Genomic DNA, 19,079 nt, shown 5'->3' with positions numbered 1-19,079 from the left:
TACATTGACAAAACATTTTCTTACAAAAGAAAAAAAAAAAAACAACAAAAAAAAAAACATTCAAGTACAATGTTTACATATGTACATTAAATAATTGACAAGATCTGTCATTAAGGTGCAAACAATAACTATTGCCAGTACAATTTGTAACTGTAACACACTGCTGGACAAAAAAGAAAACATGTGCAAGTAGTACAGTTCATGTCTACATGTCCATCCATCCATCCATTGTCTTCCGCTTAGTCCGGGGTCGGGTCGCGGTGGCAGCAGCTTTAGCAGGGAAGCCCAGACTTCCCTCTCCCCAGCCAATTCAACCAGCTTTTCCGGCGGGATCCCAAGGCGTTCCAAGGCCAGCCGAGAGACATAGTCTCTCCTGCGTGTCCTGGGTCATCCACGGGGCTTCCCGCCGGTGGGACATGCCGGAACACCTCGCCGGGGAGGCGTCCAGGAGGCATACGAACCAGATGCCCGAGCCCCCTCTGCTGGCTCCTCTCAACGCAGAGGAGTAGCAGCTCAACGCCAAGTCCCTCCTGGATGACCGACCTTCTCACCCTATCTCTAAAGGAGAGCCCAGACACCCTACGGAGAAAACTCATTTCGGCCGCTTTTATCCGGGATCTTGTTTTTTCGGTCACAACCCACAGCTCGTGACCATAGGTGAGGGTAGGAACGTAGATCGACTGGTAAATTTCTAATAATAATAATAATAATAATATAATTTAATATTTATTTATTTATTTCCTCTGCTGTTTCTGACCGTGTATCATATTGCCTCTGCAAAGCCCTTTGAGACAACCTTGTTGTGATATAAGGCTATACAAATAAAATTGAATTGAACTGAATTAAAGTGAGAGCTTCGCCTTTCGGCCAAGGGCGTAGGTTTGGTCTTAATATTGGTAGGGACGATATAACAGCATAACCTGCATGTACACTTTTTTCTGGGGATGGGACATTAAGACTAAACATATTTGGTGAATGGGGGTCAGGGCTACATTTCTCACCAATATGAACCTAATTAATTGATAAGCTAAATTATTAATGCAAAATAAATCTGTATTTACCTATTCTAACTTTCACACTGCAAATTTATAATGTCTTAATCTGATAATTTTGTTAAATCTAGTCAAATAATTTACTCCATCTTTTTTTGAGTGTTAAAGTCTAGTTAACAGAAGAATGCGAAAGATTCTTCCACTTACTTTAAGTAAATATTGTTATTTGTTCGTATTGAGCCTGTATATCTAAAAGTTGGTCATTTTTCACCCATATCAAAAAAATTATTTTCAATTGTTCAAATAATGTTTTGAACAATATTCTTGAATTAAGAACATTTCTGACGAACAACTTTCTTTTAAGGTCAAATATACAAAATTTTTTTCTAAAAATAAGTCTGTTAAGCTTATTTTCAGCTAGCTATTTTCTCATTTCAAGAACTCTCAGTGAGTAAAATCGACTCGAAGCAGTGTAGCAGTACCAAAATTAGTGGAGTGTTCCCCACATCCACAACATTGACGTCTTTTTACATTACTTACAGTGACTGCTGCTGGCGGAAAAAAAACCAATAACCCACGTCTTTGAAGGGGCGGCGGAAGCAGGTTGTTGTATTTCTGTTGGGCTGTGAATGCGTGTGTGGGGGGGGGGGAGGGGGTCAAGTCATCAGCCAATCAAACGTGCGTTTGATGGGGAAAAAAAGGACTGGCACATTCAGCGAGTGAAAAGGGGTCAGTATAAGTCTGAACATAATGAAAGTACTGTAGTTCACTTAATAATGGTAGGATCAATTCTATCCTTACAACATATAGGAAAACAATCTAAATGACCTATATAACTGAAGTCATTATATGATGCAAATTAGGTTGCTTAAAGGTTGGTGGGGATAATTTGAGCATCCTGAAAAGTTGGTAGTGTTATGTCCTTACTGTCCCTATGCAAACCTACGCCCTTGCTTTCGACTCAGCTCTTTCTTCACCACTACAGACCGGTGCAGAGTCCGAATTACTGCAGACGCTGCACCGATCTGGCTGTCGATCTCCCGCTCCCTCCTACCCTCACTCGTGAACAAGACCCAAAGATACTTGAACTCCTCCACTTGGGGCAGGATCTCATCCCCGACCCGGAGAGGGCACTCCACCCTTTTCCGACTGAGGATTTTGAGGTGCTGATCTTCATCAACATGGAAGATATTTGACTACAAATGAACAGAATTTAGCGATAGAATAGTAGGCCATAGCGATAGATTGGCGATTCATACAAATAATATACGTTTAAAAAAAGTTTTTTTTTTCCAAAAGTGCCATTTGCTCTGGGTCCGCAGAGAGGTGTGCCGTGGTCGCTAATTGAGGACCCCGGCTCTATACGAACAAGTGGAATGGACTGGATAACAACGAACCGAAGGAGCTCTCTACCTTACTCTATGAAGTGAGGGGAAACTAATGGATTTATGATCATATTTAAGTTAATAATGACAGGTTATATGATTATTGATTTAGACTAATATTCTGGCAAATTCAGAGTGACTATGTCAGCAATTTTTTTTTTGTGTATTTATGTTTTTTATTTATTTAGTTAGTTATTTTTTAAATTTAATTAAAACAAAAAAAAAAAAAAAATAGGGGGCTTAAGAATTTATATTTTAGGGGGACTGAAGCCTCCCTAAAATACGCCTATGCACCTATGTAGCCTAAATGCGCCACCGCTAATGAAGCAGACGTGCTGGCAGTTACATGCAATAGGTGCCTATTTTTCCCCCTCTGAGCACCTGCCCCCCAAATTGTCTGTGCACGCAACTGCCAATAGTGTTTGGAGGGGCGGGCAACAGCGTGTAGTGCGCACCCAGTTGAGTGCAAGCTTCTAGCGCGGAGCTGAGGAAGAGACGTAACAGCCAGCGGTGGAAGAGATGGGCTCACTTCAATGAATCAGAATTCCACCTGCAAACAAGCAACTCGGACACCCTGGAGACCGAAATAAATTAGAGCCTTTTTGTTTTAGGTTGGGAACCTTCTCGGTTTTGAGTCTGCAGCTGCCAACATTAGGAGCAAGGAGCTAAATATTGGACGCGTGCATATCCTGTGGGCAAATCTTCACTGATAAGAATGCATCAAAATAACTGCTTACCTGAACTGGTAACTGAGAAGAACATATTGGAGCCTCAGTTTGGGAATTCTCTACGTTTGCTTGCAGAAGGTAAGCAACTCCATCTTCAGGATTCCTAGATGTTTTTCAATGTGTGCACATATTTGTGATGTTGCCATCCACTAAGTAAAGAAACAAAGTTTATTGTGAACTATACCAAACATGGAGGGATTCTATACTAGGACAGTGTACCTGGCACCTCAAATTGCTACTTTTGTTGATTGCAAATTATCCTGTAAATTGAAAAAATATTGTTGATTTTATTGATGAAATGCGTTTGTAAGTTCAACTGAAATAACGTTACAAATTAGGTTAATGTTCACCAAACATATATGCACGTAAATATTGGGTTAAAATGTACGAAAGGCATTCTTAGGCTTTCTTTTTGTAATAGAAATACAACGTGTGTATAAATTCATTATATATCGCTTCTTAACTATTAGGCTGACCAAAAAGTTAGACCAAGTTTTAACAAGATTAGATGGTTTTTTTTTTTCACACTGAGTAAAACAATTTTCCGACAAGGGGCTAATTTTGACTGCACAGCGTAAACAATGAGACAGGTGCTTTGCTGTGATTTAACCTGTATCTAAGCACGCAGCTGCTGGGACTCATTACTATACAGGCAATGTGTCATCTTTATTGTATTCTAATTAGAGACAAGGGAAAAAAGGGGGGAAAAATATGAATTGGTTAAGCACAAGGATATACTGTGTCTCATGTCTAGTCTGCTCATTACAATTATATTAAATTTTTTGTTCGGCTGTTATTGAAGGACATATAAGGATTTTATAATTGTGAAAAATGAATGTATTAAACTGTCATCCACTAAAACGATTGTAGTCAGATTATTTTGATAGGAAACAAATCTATTTTTATCACGCCATATAAAATAGAACTAAACTAATGCAATCTATGCAAATTACTGTGTTCTTTGTGTATCATGTCAAACCGACACAATAAATGCTCAACTCAAAGATAAACATGACAGCCTAATATAACCTGCATGCATAGATAGGTAACTTGTGTCGTCCATTGGGAATTATAGAATGGAAGCATCCTGTGTGTTTGGGAATATGTTGATGAAACACCTGACTGGACTGCACTGTCCTCTCACTGTCATGCAGATACAGCACGTTTACAAATAGGATCATTTGTCTTGCAGTCTGCCAGACAAAATTTGAAACACATTTATGACGGTGTGAAACAAACAAGTTAATCTGGATTTGTAATATAGCAAAATGCATATTGAGTTCCCATTTTATTAACGTTTTCTGTGCGATGATAGATTTCCAGTCATGTGGCTCTTTCCCGCCTTCTGCTGTGAATTGGAACTGGTTTGTCTCTAGTAGACGTCCAATCCAAGGCCAGTCCACTTTAAATGGATTGGACGGCTAGTGCCGTCAGTGGCAGTCCATGAGTAAACATTCAGTCTGGGATGTGAACTAACGCAAGAATATGACACACCTTTGCCTAGGCTTCAAGATTTGTGAACTGCAAAGTTTTATCCATCTGTCCCACAATTTTCTACAATACTCCTCATTTGGGTGTGCTGACAGAGTTCACCTTGCACCCTAGAATGGTCACCAGCTATTCGCAGTTGAATAAAATAGAATCTTTACTATCATTTTAACATGTACATCCAAAATGAAATCCCAAATCAGTCAGTGCAAAAACCATTCAAGTCATATAAAATATCTAAAATACCGTACAAATATATATATCTACACTACTAAAATGTAAAAAAACAACTAAAATAAATGAACATATTATACCTACAAAAATTAAAAATGAAACCTACAAAAGTACCCTAATACAGTATTTTGATGGAGTCGAAGTTTCACCCATTCAAGAAGAAATATCCTTAGTTCATCAGTTGTAATGATGTTGATTTTTAACAAAGGTATGCTAAGAAAACCCACTTTATTCCATATAAATCAGGAGTAGACAATAAGGGATATTAGCCACTGGCTCAGGTCAACGCATCAGTTATTGATCCCAATAATCACAAAAAAAGCACGATTTGTTTGAATAACATGAATAATATTTTTTAAAACGTAGATTTAATGCAAAGTGCAGCAAAACGGTGCAAAAACATGAATCTACTGCAAATAATCCAATTCCATAATACATAATAATTCCATAATCACTCCAGTATAGCCAGTTGTTCTGCTATCTCCTCCCCAGTTGGCTGATTTTTGCGCCCTGATGCCCAGGTAATGTATCCAGGGCGTCTGCTTCAGGCCCTGATTGCCACCATCTCAGAACAGCCCTTTGAGCATTGAAGTTTTCAAGATTTGGCCCCTCAATGGTCAGGTACATAAGACAGTTAAGAGTCTTTGTTGAGAGTTTTAGAGAAATGACTAAGGCAACTATGGCTAACTATTTTCAAGGTAGACAGTCGTTATGACAATATATTTTTTCTCCATAGTCACGCGAATATGAATTATCACATGTCATGTTCATTCCATAGGTTTCATACTCGTAGACGTTTCTCAAAACTACTTGTCTGCATGTGTGGGTATTGATCTGCACACCTCACAATCAACCTTGTTTTTTGTCTCATCGTAGCCGAGTCAATTACAGCGGTCTTGCCACTAGGGCTGAAACTTTCTCTCCCTTTTCGTCCTCTTATTATTATTTTTAAACTTTTGCCGCTGCTGTGTTGGTGCGATTTGGACCTTGAGTTTGTTAATAAAATCTATTTATCATAATAATAATATTAATAATGATAATAATAATAATAATAATAATACATTATATTTCTAGAGCGCTTTTCAAGCCACACCAAGACGCTTAACAAGAGAGAAGGAATCACAGTACGATCAAAACAATCATTAAAAAAGGGTAGATATACTGCGAAGATCAGGAGGTAGGGAAATCCAGAGCTGGGGGGCACACTGACTAAAAGCTCTGGAACCAAAAGTGGAGAGGCGGACACGGGGGACGGGAAGGGGGAGGATAGTGGACGAGCGAAGTGGACGGGGTGGATTGTTTAAACAGTGTAGATTGCAAAGGTAGGGAGGGGCCAAGCCATGGAGTGTTTTGAAGGTAATGATGAGGATCTTGTAATTGATTCTTTGTTTGACGGGAAGCCAGTGAAGTTGACGGAGGATGGGGATGATGTGGTGTGTGCCGGGGGTCCGAGTGATGAGGCCTGCTGCTGAGATTTATCTATCTTTTCATATTGGATTTTGCTTTCTCTCAACTGTGTGCAAAATAACCCCACACCATAGCAAAGGAGCTGCTACCGTGTGCAGCAAAAATAAAAACTGTTCCTCTAGCCAATAACATTGTAATTTTTGTTCTATTAATTTTTGTTCATTCGGTCAAATTGATTGGCATATTGTCCTCATGTGTTAATGTTGCTAATCAATTTAAATTTGTGATTATTTATTGATTTTATTGAATTTTATTTTTCAGTATCAAATGGTCAAAAAATGTACCTTGACTGTATTTTTACAGTTTGGATGTGACTTTTTTTTTTTAATTCCAGCAAATTGATGCTCTTTAAGTCAAAACAATGTATATAAAGTTATACTTTATTGTAAGTTGATCTATATTACAGTGATCCCTAGTTTATCGCGGTTAATAGGGACCAGAACCCGTCGCGATATGTGTGTGTGTTCAATGTATTTATTCAGATTTAACACTGGAAAGAAATACATGTAAGACATGTTTTTTAACTTTTTTTTCAAAGTATAATTTAAAAAAAAAACATATACAGTATATACTGTATATATACACACTCACCGGCGACTTTATTAGGTACACCATGCTCGTAACGCATGGACACCCTTTTGCCTTCAGAACTGCCTCACTTCTTTGTGGCATAGATTCAACAAGGTGCTGGAAGCATTCCTCAGAGAGATGGTCCATATTGACATGATGGCATCACACAGTTGGTGCAGATTTGTCGGCTGCACATCCATGATGCGAATCTCCCGTTCCACCACATCCCGAAGATGCTCTATTGGATTGAGATCTGGTGACTGTTGAGGCCATTTGAGTACAGTGAACACATTGTCATGTTCAAGAAACCAGTCTGAGATGATTCCAGCTTTATGACATGGTGCATTATACTGCTGAAAGTAGCCATCAGAAGTTGAGTACATTGTGTTCATAAAGGGATGGACATGGTCAGCAACAATACTCAGGTAGGCTGTGGCGTTCCAACGATGCTCAATTGGTACCAAGGGGCCCAAAGAGTGCCAAGAAAATATTCCCCACACCATTACACCACCACCAGCCTGAACTGTTGATACAAGGCAGGATGAATCCATGCTTTCATGTTGTTGACGCCAAATTCTGACCCTACCATCCGAATGTCGCAGCAGAAATCAAGACTCATCAGACCAGGCAACGTTTTTCCAATCTTCTATTGTCCAATTTCGATGAGCTTGTGCAAATTGTAGCCTCAGTCTCCTGTTCTTAGCTGAAAGGAGTGGCACCCGGCGTGGTCTTCTGCTGCTGTAGCCCATCTGCCTCAAAGTTCGACGTACTATGTGTTCAGAGATCCTCTTCTGTCTACCTTGGTTATAACGGGTGGTTATTTGAGTCACTGTTGCCTTTCTATCAGCTCGAACCAGTCTGGCCATTCTCCTCTGACCTCTGGCATCAACAAGGCATTTCCGCCCACAGAACTGCCGCTCACTGGATATTTTTTCTTTTTTGGACCATTCTCTGCAAACCCTAGAGATGGTTGTGCGTGAAAATCCCAGTAGATCAGCAGTTTCTGAAATACTCAGACCAGCCCTTCTCGCACCAACAACCGTGCCACGTTCAAAGTCACTCAAATCACCTTTCTTCCCCATACTGATGCTCGGTTTGAACTGCAGGAGATTGTCTTAAACCATGTCTACATGCCGAAATGCACTGAGTTGCCGCCATGGGATTGGCTGATTAGAAATTAAGTGTTAACGAGCAGTTGGACAGGTGTACCTAATAAAGTGGCCGGTGAGTACGAACAAGTATTTGATACACTGCCAGTTTTCCCATTGGCAGTGTATCAAATACTTGTTCTCCCCACTGTATAAATAAATTGTCGTCTCGCCCACCCGGGCGGTATGGTCTCTCCTTTCAAGCTCGGGTCCTCTACCTGAGGCCTGGGAGCTTGAGGGTCCTGCGCAGGATCTTAACTGTGCCTAGGATTGCGCTCTTCTGAATGGAGACGTCGGACGTTGTTCCTGGTATCTGTTGGAGCCATGCACCCAGCCTGCGGGTTACTGCCCCTAGTGTCCCGATCACTACTGGCACCACTCTTGCCTTCACTCCCCACATTTTCTCCAACTCTTCCTTCAACCCTTGATATTTCTCCAGCTTTTCATGTTCTTTTTTCCTGATGTTGCTATCGCTTGGGATTGCTACATCTATCACTACTGCTGTCTTCTGATGTTTATCCACCACCACTACGTCAGGCTGGTTGGCCATCACCAGTTTGTCTGTCTGGATCTGGAAGTCCCACATTTTGGCTCGTGGCTCTCTCTCATCTTGGATCTTGGCTTGGTTGTTCTCGACCACCTTCGGAGGTGTCGCCCACCTTGACTCTGGGGACTTCAGTCCGTACTCGGCACAGATGCTCCTGTACACTATGCCTGCTACCTGGTTATGTCGTTCCATGTATGCCTTGCCTGCTAGCATCTTACACCCTGCTGTGATGTGCTGGACTGTCTCAGGGGCCTCTTTGCATAGCCTGCACCTGGGGTCCTGTCCGGTGTGATAGACCCAAGCCTCTATTGCTCTTGTGTTACGGGCCTCTTCTTGTGCTGCCATGTTCAGTGCCTCCGTGCTGTCTTTCAGTCCGGCCTTTTCCAGCCACTGGTATGTTTTTCCCATGTCAGCTACCTCCTCAATTTGTCGGTGGTACACACCATGCAGGGGCTTGTCCATCCATGATAGCTCCTCAGGGTCCTCCTCCTTATTGGGCTTCTGTTGCCTGAGGCATTCACCGAGCAGGTCATCACTGGGGGCAATTTTCATGATGTACTCTTGGAGGGATGTAGTTTCCTCCTGGATCGTGGCTCTGATGCTCACTAGTCCTCGGCCTCCCTCTTTCCGCTTTGTGTAGAGCCTCAGGATGCTGGACTTAGGGTAACACCCTCCGTGCATTGGAAGGAGCTTCCTTGTTTTGATGTCGGTAGCCTGCATCTCTTCCAGTGGCCACGATACGATGCCAGCAGGGTATCTGACTACTGGTAGGGCATAGCTGTTAATGGCCTGGATCTTATTCTTGCCATTCAGCTGACTCTTGAGGACCTGCCTCACCCTCTGTAGGTATTTGGTTGTGGCAAACCTTCTAGCTGCTTCCTCAAGGTTTCCATTTGCCTGTGGGATCCCCAGATACTTGTAGCTGTCCTGCACATCTGTTATGTTGCCTACAGGTAGTTCAGCCCCTTCAGTTGAGATCACCTTCCCTCTTCTGGATACCATTCAGGCACACTTATCTAGTCCGAATGACACCCCGATGTCATTGCTGTATATTCTCGTGAGGTGGATCAGGGAGTCGATGTCATGCTCGTTCTTGGCATACAGCTTGATGTCATCCATGTAGAGGAGGTGACTGATGGCTGTTCCACTTCGGAACCAGTACCCGAAACCACTCTTGGTGATGATCTGGCTAAGGGGTTTAGGCCTACGCAGAACAGCAGGGGTGACAGAACATCTCCTTGGTAGATACCGCATTTGATGCTCACATGTGCAACATGCTTCAAGTTGGCTTCTAGAGTTGTCTTCCACAGCCCCATCTAGTTCTGGAGGAAGGTCCTTAGTGTCCTGTTGATGTTATACAGCTTCAAGCATTCCAGTATCCATGTGTGTGGCATTGATTCATAGGCTTTCTTGTAGTCAATCCAGGCAGTGCGCAGGTTGGTGCTCCTAGCTTTGCAGTCCCTGGTGACTGCCCTGTCCGCTAGTAGTTGGTGCTTGGCTCCCCTGGTGTTATTGCCAATCCCTTTCTGTGCCCTGTGCATGTATTGCTCCATGTGCCTGTTCATTTTAGCCGCTATGATGCCTGATAGGAGCTTCCATGTGGTGCTGAGGCAGGTGATAGGCCGGTAGTTGGATGGTACTGTCCCCTTCTGGGGGTCCTTCATGATGAGGACTGTCCAACCCTGGGTTAGCCACTCTGGGTGGGTCCCCGACCTCAGCAGCTGGTTCATTTGTGCTGCTTGGCGTTCATGGAGTGCAGTTAGCTTCTTAAGCCAGTAGGCATGAATCTTGTTGGGCCCTGGAGCTGTCCAGTTTTTCTTCTTGGACAGTCTTGTCTGGATGTCTGCTGTTGTGATGAGTACTGGGTCTTGTTTTGGAATTTTGCAATGTTCTGACTGCAGGTCTGACATATATATATATATATATATATATATATATACATGTATATTCATGATTTATAAGCGCTTCAAATGTAATAATTATGATCAGTTTTAAGCATGTTAATGTCCCACCAAATTATTTTTTTAAACAAGAACAAAGTGGGAAATGCTTGCCATTATTAAATGCTTCATTAAGTGAGTCCACTCAAATCCGTTCAAGCAGCTCACTTACACACAATGAGTTGCCAGAGCAACTGTTGAACAAGTTAAACGCTGATTGACGCATGCAGCGCTTTGTTGTTTTGGCTTCAAAACGTCTCTGGCAAGATCCAACCTTAACGTCTGTCAATCATTGTTAACTTTAAGAAGCCACTCCAGTGCACTGCCTGACCAAGAAAAGTGGCAGGAGCGAGAGTGACAGACTCTGTGACCGGATTGGGACAGCTCTATAAAATACTGCATTTATTTATTAATTTTTTAATTGAAAAAACAAACAAACAAAAAAAAAAATCTGCGATTGACTGAGGGCAAGAATTTTTAAAGCGCAAAGTAGCGAGGGGTCACTGTCCTTATTTTTCTTTAATATTTTAAAGGACACAATGTTATGCAGAGGTGTAATTTAATAGACAAATGATACTATTTACAGTGGAGGCAGAGAATTGGGGGGGGGGGGCACGAAATGTTTATGTCTTCCTTGGTCATAACAGAAAATAATTGAGAAGCACTGATATAGTGTTTTGTGGTCCAAAAATGACAGTAAATTGCTTTCATCTCTTCCAGTGTTTACATTTTGAAATTATCACTTCCATAACATTCCTTGAAAATCACATTGTCTCATCACTGGTAAGATGCCTTTAGAACAGGCCCACAAGCTATTCATGTGGTCCCTGTGTGCTACCATGTTGGTTACCCATGTGTACTGTGTTAGTGATATCTATGCTTTGATTTATGCATTTAATATAACAATATTAGACTTTAGAATGGAATACAGCATGTCTTCCAATGCATCTACAAAATAACTTGCTTCAAATTCTTTGAGATAGCTGTGCAAGGCCACTTACTTTTAGCATGTAAAGTATAATATACCTTAACATTCACATATCATACCATACCTTGGTGTCAAGACCTGGGGTTCACCTAGTAAATCTCGTCCTTGGTGAATACAACTGAGCTCATTAAAATTTAGCCAGAGAGGTCTTTGGCTCAGATTGACAAATGAAAATGCAGCCGTTGACTGAGGAATAAATTGAATAGAATATGAATTACACGTATTTTTCGGACTACAGGTCGCACCTTAGTATAAGTCGCACCAGCCATAAAATGCCTAACGGAGAGGAAGAAAACATATATAAGTCGCACCGGCGTATAAGTTGCATTTTGGGGGGAAAAACTTGATAAAATCCAACACATAGAACAGATGTCATCTTGAAAGGCAATTTAATATAAAAATACAATAGAGAACAACATGCTGAATAAGTTTACAGTATGATAAAAATAAAAATTACATAATGCATGAACAACGAAATGTAAATATCCTGTCCTCACCAGGCTACAGCTCGGTCCTGGCTATACAGCGAGCTAAACTCCTAAATGACGATGCTGGACGTCCGTATAATTTGCTGACTTAATTTTGGCCGTCGTTATGACACCATCATTTGAAGAGTGAAACTAAAAATACAAATAATACAAACCAATTTCGTCCTTGATACCAAACAGGTTCGCATCCACATAAATAAATAATAATTAGCTGCTATTACAGCAATGACACAAACGGTTAGCATGCGTTCGCTGGCATTAGCACATCGTTCAAACAACCAACTGGCTCTAAGTGTCCGATCGCGGTGGAAAACACACAACAACAACACAAAAGATGATACACCAAGACGTTGCCTCTGTAGAGATATTTTACATGTATAAACAATGAACGTAGGTTCGCAGCCATGTTTCTCTCTCTCTCGCCCAGTCGCTCAGACGCTGGGTAGCTGTCCGTCTTCTTCTGGCGTGTGAGCACTCTTCTTCGCGTAAACAAGTGCGAGTGCACCCCCACTTGCGCATAAAAGCGCCACAAACTTAAAGCATGCATTTCATTATAAAAAAGTCAATAATACAATTGAAAACACATTGTCAAAGGAAGAACGCGTACGTGGCCATAGCTATTAAGAGTTTTTCAGATAACTATAGCATAAAGGAACATGCTAACAAGTTTACCAAACCATAGTGTCACTCCAAAACACCAAAATAACATGTGAAATGATATCATAATGCGTTAATAATTTCACACATAAGTCGCTCCTGAGTATAACTCGCACCTCCAGCCAAACTATGAAAAAAAACTGCGACTTATAGTCCGAAAAATACGGTACATGTGATTTTGATCACATCAAAGATAATTGATTTTTTTAAAGGTAGCCTGGACCTAGATCAATGTCAAAAGTCAGAGCACTGAGTTATACAGGAATGTTTAATGTCTTACAGCATAACCTTCAATAGATGTTTGTTTTTTATATTTGGTCATTCACGCAATCTTTTGTTTTTTTCACCCCTAATCGGTGCTCACTTACTTACAACCTTGTCTGCCACTGTTGCTTAAAGTATCAACTGTATGTTTTAGTTGTTTCCGGATATATCCTTTGGATCTAGTTGACATTGTCATTGAATATTAATTCTGACATGTCCATACAAGTGCTTGAAGGTCTGATAATGATTAAAAACAGCACTGTGATATTTGACCAAGCATTGCCTGTGCAAAATGTACTCATGTGCACTGTTTACTGTATAAAAAAAACAAAAAAAAAAAATACTAAATACAGAAAAAACACACATTTCATTTTGTTAAAGCAAATCTATGTACTGTAAACAGCACCAGAATCTAATTTTGCATGAAAAAAAATACTCGAATTTGAAAATACTGTGATATTGTATTGCACATTACCCTGAGTTGTATCAGTGTCCTATTCTAATGTTGTCAAGTATCGTCTCTTGTTCACTCATTTTTCTATTCATTTTTATATTAGCAATCAGTATCCACAAGGGTGACGGATAAAAAATGACCTTGTAATGTGATCTATCAAAAGGACACAAAAGTTATATTCCGGGAAAGTGAAAATGTGCATTACATTTTCATCATAAAGCTGACAAGGTTATCAAACTCGACTTACAATGAATGTTTGGCTCCATTATCATTCACTTTCAAGGTCTGGAGCATTTCAAGCAACTCTAATGAGTGAATGAGCCAGAGAATGGACATAGTCATGCAGATAATAATAACTCTACTGTACCTCTACAGAGTTTGAATGGCTCATTAAAATGCGTCAATGTCAATGGCCAAAAGAAGGCTAACATTCAGGCACTGTAAGAAGAACAGCCCATTACTTTTTTTTTTTAAAGTGAATATGACGTGACAAATGAAATCTTAAATAGTATTATAAATTGGAATTAAAGTCATATATTGAGATGATTCACCAATATAAAATAATTTGGCAAGCGCAGATGACAAGAAATGCCTCTTTAAAGCTGCAGTTTAGCTCCTCCTGTCATCATAGCGTTCTGGCTTATCCATCTTGGTGATGACGTCACTAGGTAAAGTATTTAGCATTGAGCACAATGGAGGAGGAAGCGTTTTTCAGCGATTGTGTTTTTTTTTTTTTTTTTTTAACCTGTCCTGTTCGGCTGTTTGACACAGAGAATGGAAGTCTAAGTGCCCGGATAGTCTGAACAGTTTTAATGTTTCACATTGAGAGTCTGACATACTCCCATTGTGATCATTCAAAATACCTTTTTATTATGACAAAGCAGCGAACAGGAAGGGATTATGGGGGGACAGAAGAAAAGAAACACAAGAGAGGAAAGAAAAGAAACATACAACAACAACAAGAAATACATTGAACATCTAGACTAATTACTAATATGCTGGTGCCATCATCAGCGAGCTGTATTTCCGGTTTACACCATGTGGGGGCCTATTGGCCAGTGAAAGAGGGCGACGGGGGTGGGGGTGTCTATAAGCTAAGTGATTGAAAGGGGTAAAGTGTACACAAATCAGTTCTGTGATCTAGAACCCAGTAATCGTGTGAATCTCTTATGAATGTAAGCCCGTTGGCGACCAACCCTACGCCGCCCCATCGCCAATCCCGGCACCAGGACCCCCAACCCGAGCATGCCCTACCACATCCAGCAGCACGGGAGCCCCACCGGGCGTGCGACAGCCATGCAGACGGGTGGAGAAGCCGCGCGGGCGCCAACCCAGGGCTTTTTCAGCGATTCTGGTTGAAGTGTGGATTTTTCAAACGATATTGTCGATCCAGAGGAAGTATGTGACATACAGCCATATATAGTTGAGTCGTATTTGGAGGAGGAGGAAGATTCAGAATGACAAAAAGGCAAAAACACAAAGTTGTTGCAAACTAAAGCAGTCTGCATAAGGCAGCACAAAATCTGATCATTGTGTTTATCTCTCTACTCCATAGTATTACAGAATATTCTTTGTCAAGTATTGATTCCCTGACTGTTATATAAATTGTATTGTCATGACTAATAACAGTCCTGTGCTAAATGGAATATGAAAAATTAAAAATGCATTTATTCAGTATGACAGGGCTAAATGACTGCATAATGGTCAATACTGCCGACTTCTTAAATCCCCCGAATGGTATTTTATGCCACTGGAGTTAATCCGGCTCTTGTCATTTCCCTGCAGCGGCCTCAGAGACGGAGGAAAGAGCGTAAACAAAAGAGGAGGTGTGAAGTCTCTTCCTCTCCTTTCGAATACGAAAATTCACTCAAAACTTCCCCGACTCTCGTCACACACGGCGACGGGAGTGATTGTTTTCACCGATTGGCCAGCTTCCAGCGGCGATCTAATTTTGTCGCCGAGGACGCAGCAGGGGAATGAAAATGGCTCATTCTCGGTAAACAATCCGGCCGACAATAGGCGGCCTGTCACACGCCATGGTCACCGGCCGATGAAGGCAAGCACTGCCTGCTTCCCCGGCTGAGGACCGGCGGCTTGTCACACGCCATGGTCGCCGGCGGATGAAGTAAGGCACTGGCGTAGGGTCGGTTGCCAACGGGTTTACACTCACAAGGGATTCATATGATTACTGATTTCTTTATCATAGAGCTGATTTGTGTACACTCTACCCCTGCCAATCACTCAGCTTATAGACTCCCCCACCCCTCTCCCCTTCTTTCCCTGGTCAACAGGCCCCCCACATGGTGTCAACCTGAAATATATCTAGCTGACAATAGTACCAACATATTCATAGTTAATGTACCCGTTCATTGTATTTCTTGTTGTTGTTGGTGTTTCTTTTCTTTCTTTTCTTGTGTTTATTTTCCTTTCTTGTGTTCCCCCATAACCCCTTCCTGTTCACTGCTTTGTCGTAATAAACGAGGTATGTAGAATGATAACAATGGGAATATGTCATACTCTCAATGTGAAACATTACAACTGTTCAGACCAACCGGGCACTTAGACTTCCATTCTCCGTGTCAACAGCTGAACAGGACAGGTTTAAAAAAGTAAATTAATAAAAACTTTTAAAAAATAGATAAATAAATAAAAAAGAAGGCAAGCACTGCCTGCTTCTCTGGCTGACGACCGGTGGCTTGTCACACATCATGGTCGCCGGCCAATGAGGGCAAGCACTCCTGCTTCCAGACGGCAAGCATTGTCACCCACAAAATGCAAGCCACCTCCTTATTATGACTTAAGATGCACCGAAACCAGTACCGGCGGGGGGGGGGGGGGCGATCCGGGCCGAAATGGTGGTATCGGTATCGGCGAGTTCCAGCAAAGAGGGCGCCGATACCATTTACTGGTCCAGTAATATGATACGTGACAGCAGCCTTTTTTGTTCCTAACGCTCACTACAATCTCTGTTGTGTGATGACAAGCAATCACTTTCCATGCCTAGCAGCAATCGCTATTGGCCTGATCCAGACCAATGAAAGCGGTCCAATAGCCGCTCTTAACCAATGGCGGGGCAGCTTTTTCATATGGAGGAAAAACAAACCAGGAGAAGGAATGTCGGCGGTCTGGAAATATTTCGGCATAGAAAGCAAGATTTGCAGCCTGAAAATTTCGAGATGTGAAGTTAAATTGGCCAATTTCAATACCTCGAACCTGATAAAACCTTTGAAGACGAAACATGTAAACGAACACAAAGAGTTTGAGGCTGCAACAGCTGGACTGCGCTCCAGAGGAAGGGAGCTGGACCGGAGCATCAAACCCTGGTCAGTTCAAATCGTCTACTTTACTTTTATTGTCGTTACTGAAAGAAATGCTGCAGTAATTTGAGACGTTTCAAAAGTAGGGTTGCTACCTTTCAGAAAAAGAAATAAGGGACGCCCTCCTCTTGCCGTACATGCCACGAAAAAAGGGACATCCCCAAAACTCCTAAAATGCATAGAAATGTATTTATTTATATATATTTTCCGTATTGGTTCACTACGGAACGCAACTTTTAATTCCTAATTCGGAACGATTCCTTACTTCAAAGGACGTGTGGCAAGCCTATTCAAAAGTGCTGTAGAAGTAAGCTAAGCTAAGTGGTTAAGTGTGTCTGTGTCACAGAGAGAGTATCACTCGTTCGCTGTTTGCGTTTGTGCATAGCTATAGATGGAATTGAGTTATGTTGCTGCTGGTGCACAAAGAGGGAAGATATAAAGAGACAGGATGCTGTGGTCAATTATTATCACTTATAATTTCATGAAAGTTGCACTGTTTGGCCTTTGAGAGCCAAAACTCAGGTTTTAATAAATGTAATTCATTATTCATCATTGTATTATTTAGCACTATTTTGGCCTTTGAGCGCAAAAGGTTTATTTAACTATTGTCAACCATATGCAATACAAAGTTAGATTCACTTTGTACATGTATAAATATATATATATATATATATATATATATATATATATATATATATATATATATATATATTTCAAATAAAGTGCTATCGGTATTGTATCGGTATTGGCCGATATTGCAGAACCAGGTTTCGGGGCTAAAAAATGGTATCGGTGCAACACTAACACTTATCTCACCTACTTGTCCGTCCAATGGTCCCTCCATTGTCAGACTTGTTTTGCCCATTCTTTGCTGTGTACAGGATCTTTTGGAAACCCAAAAAGGTTCACACCACTCCCTCTGGTGTAGCAACAAAAGCGTGCAGCACATTGGGCTGGCGTGACGGGAAAAATAAACGAATTAATCCGCAAAATCAGCTGAATCCGCACTCCTTCTGCATTCAATAGTAGGGCTGTATGTGACACTTCACATTCGCCTTCTTCCTCAATTCGATACTCTGGCTGGAAGTCACTCATTTTCATGGCGCGGGATTCAAAAAGTTGAAAAAATATATCGATCACTTCCACACACATCCAAGCGATCCATTTCATTCAGGAGCATAAAGTACCGTGTGCAATATGAAATAAACATGCTTTCTTCTGTCGTGTACACTATAAATTACATTATTATTTTACTTGAAAGGGTAGGTCTCAGGGAACAATGCTATTTACCTTTAATTCAACATAAAAAATCCGGAATTTATGTTTTCAGTTTGTTAATTAAATTAGTGGATTTAGAAGAAAATTTTCTCAATTTTCTCCATGTACGTGACACTGGTTTAGCCACAATTGATCTGTTTGATCTCATTCAGATAGACGTACATTGTTATGACAAAACCTCCTGAACAATTCACCATTGCTACTTCTAATCTGCATCTTATTTAAAACATCTCCATATTGTTCGGAGCTGTCATTTTTTTATGTGACACACCTTTGGACACCTTTGGATTTAGGTTAAGTATTTTAAGTATTGGAGCTAACAACTAATCGAATAAATTGATTAAAATCTATTAATAAATTAGTCAACTAATTTGATTGGAGGGCCAGTGGCTAATTTCCTTTATTTTCTACCCCTGCCTCTGCATGCGAAATAGTGAACACACAGAATGAAAACAACAAAACTAATGGTGTAGCAATTTGGTAAAGACAAATTGGATCAAATGTGAACCTTATTGTATGTGACATTATTTTCACAAGTGAACCGCTAACCTATCACATGAATCACAATGGCTTGATGGCGACATCTTGCCACATTGTGTGCCAGTAAATAGTAGACAGCGCATTAATCACCTGCATCGATAGACCATCTGAGCTTGCTCATGAGCAAGAAAGCAGAAGACAGCTGTGTTGAACACACACATTCCAGTTGTATCTGGCCTATTCTTATTGATAATGTGTAAAAATCAATGCTCAGTTTAAAGGGCAGTTAACCAATAGGTTTTTTTTACCTCAGGATTTGGTGAACTCCTGTTGCATTAATGAGCAAATTGTCTAATATATATTCCTATTCTGTTAACACTGAACTCAGCATGTTTGCTTGCATTTACTCATTAAAAAATGGTGAAGTGTAATGCTGAATTGCTGATGTTGCATACTTAACAAACGGCTGTATTATGACAGAGAGGGAGAAATGTGTCCTCACGAGGGTTGTGGCCACTAATTAATCACTATTTTGTCTCTCTTAAAACTGTCATCTGGGCTTTGGTAAACATAAACCCACAAATGTCACAAAAAGGAAATAGGACGAAATAAAACAAAACATATAAACAAACAAAACAAAAAAAATAAGCACAC

At 40.9% G+C, this 19,079-nt stretch overlaps 1 protein-coding gene across 3 annotated transcripts in view; it reads left to right on the top strand.

The window, feature by feature from the left end:
- The first annotated feature begins 2,852 nt into the window (after positions 1 to 2,852).
- Positions 2,853 to 19,079, top strand: part of khdrbs2 (KH domain containing, RNA binding, signal transduction associated 2) — a 166,702-nt gene continuing 150,475 nt past the window's right edge. For all 3 annotated transcript variants that reach the window (XR_009064665.1, XM_057848697.1, XM_057848696.1), the window contains exon 1: positions 2,853 to 3,183. Coding sequence is in view for 2 of the 3 variants with exons in the window: in XM_057848697.1 (XP_057704680.1) it covers positions 3,093 to 3,183 (91 nt within the window). In the remaining variant the exon portion in view is untranslated. The remainder of the gene's footprint in view (positions 3,184 to 19,079) is intronic.

This window comes from Corythoichthys intestinalis, chromosome 10, assembly GCF_030265065.1.
Source record: "Corythoichthys intestinalis isolate RoL2023-P3 chromosome 10, ASM3026506v1, whole genome shotgun sequence".
Classification (NCBI taxonomy): Eukaryota; Metazoa; Chordata; class Actinopteri; order Syngnathiformes; family Syngnathidae; genus Corythoichthys; species Corythoichthys intestinalis.
Note: the sequence above shows the minus strand (reverse complement) of the source record. Positions and strands in the feature narration are given on the sequence as shown.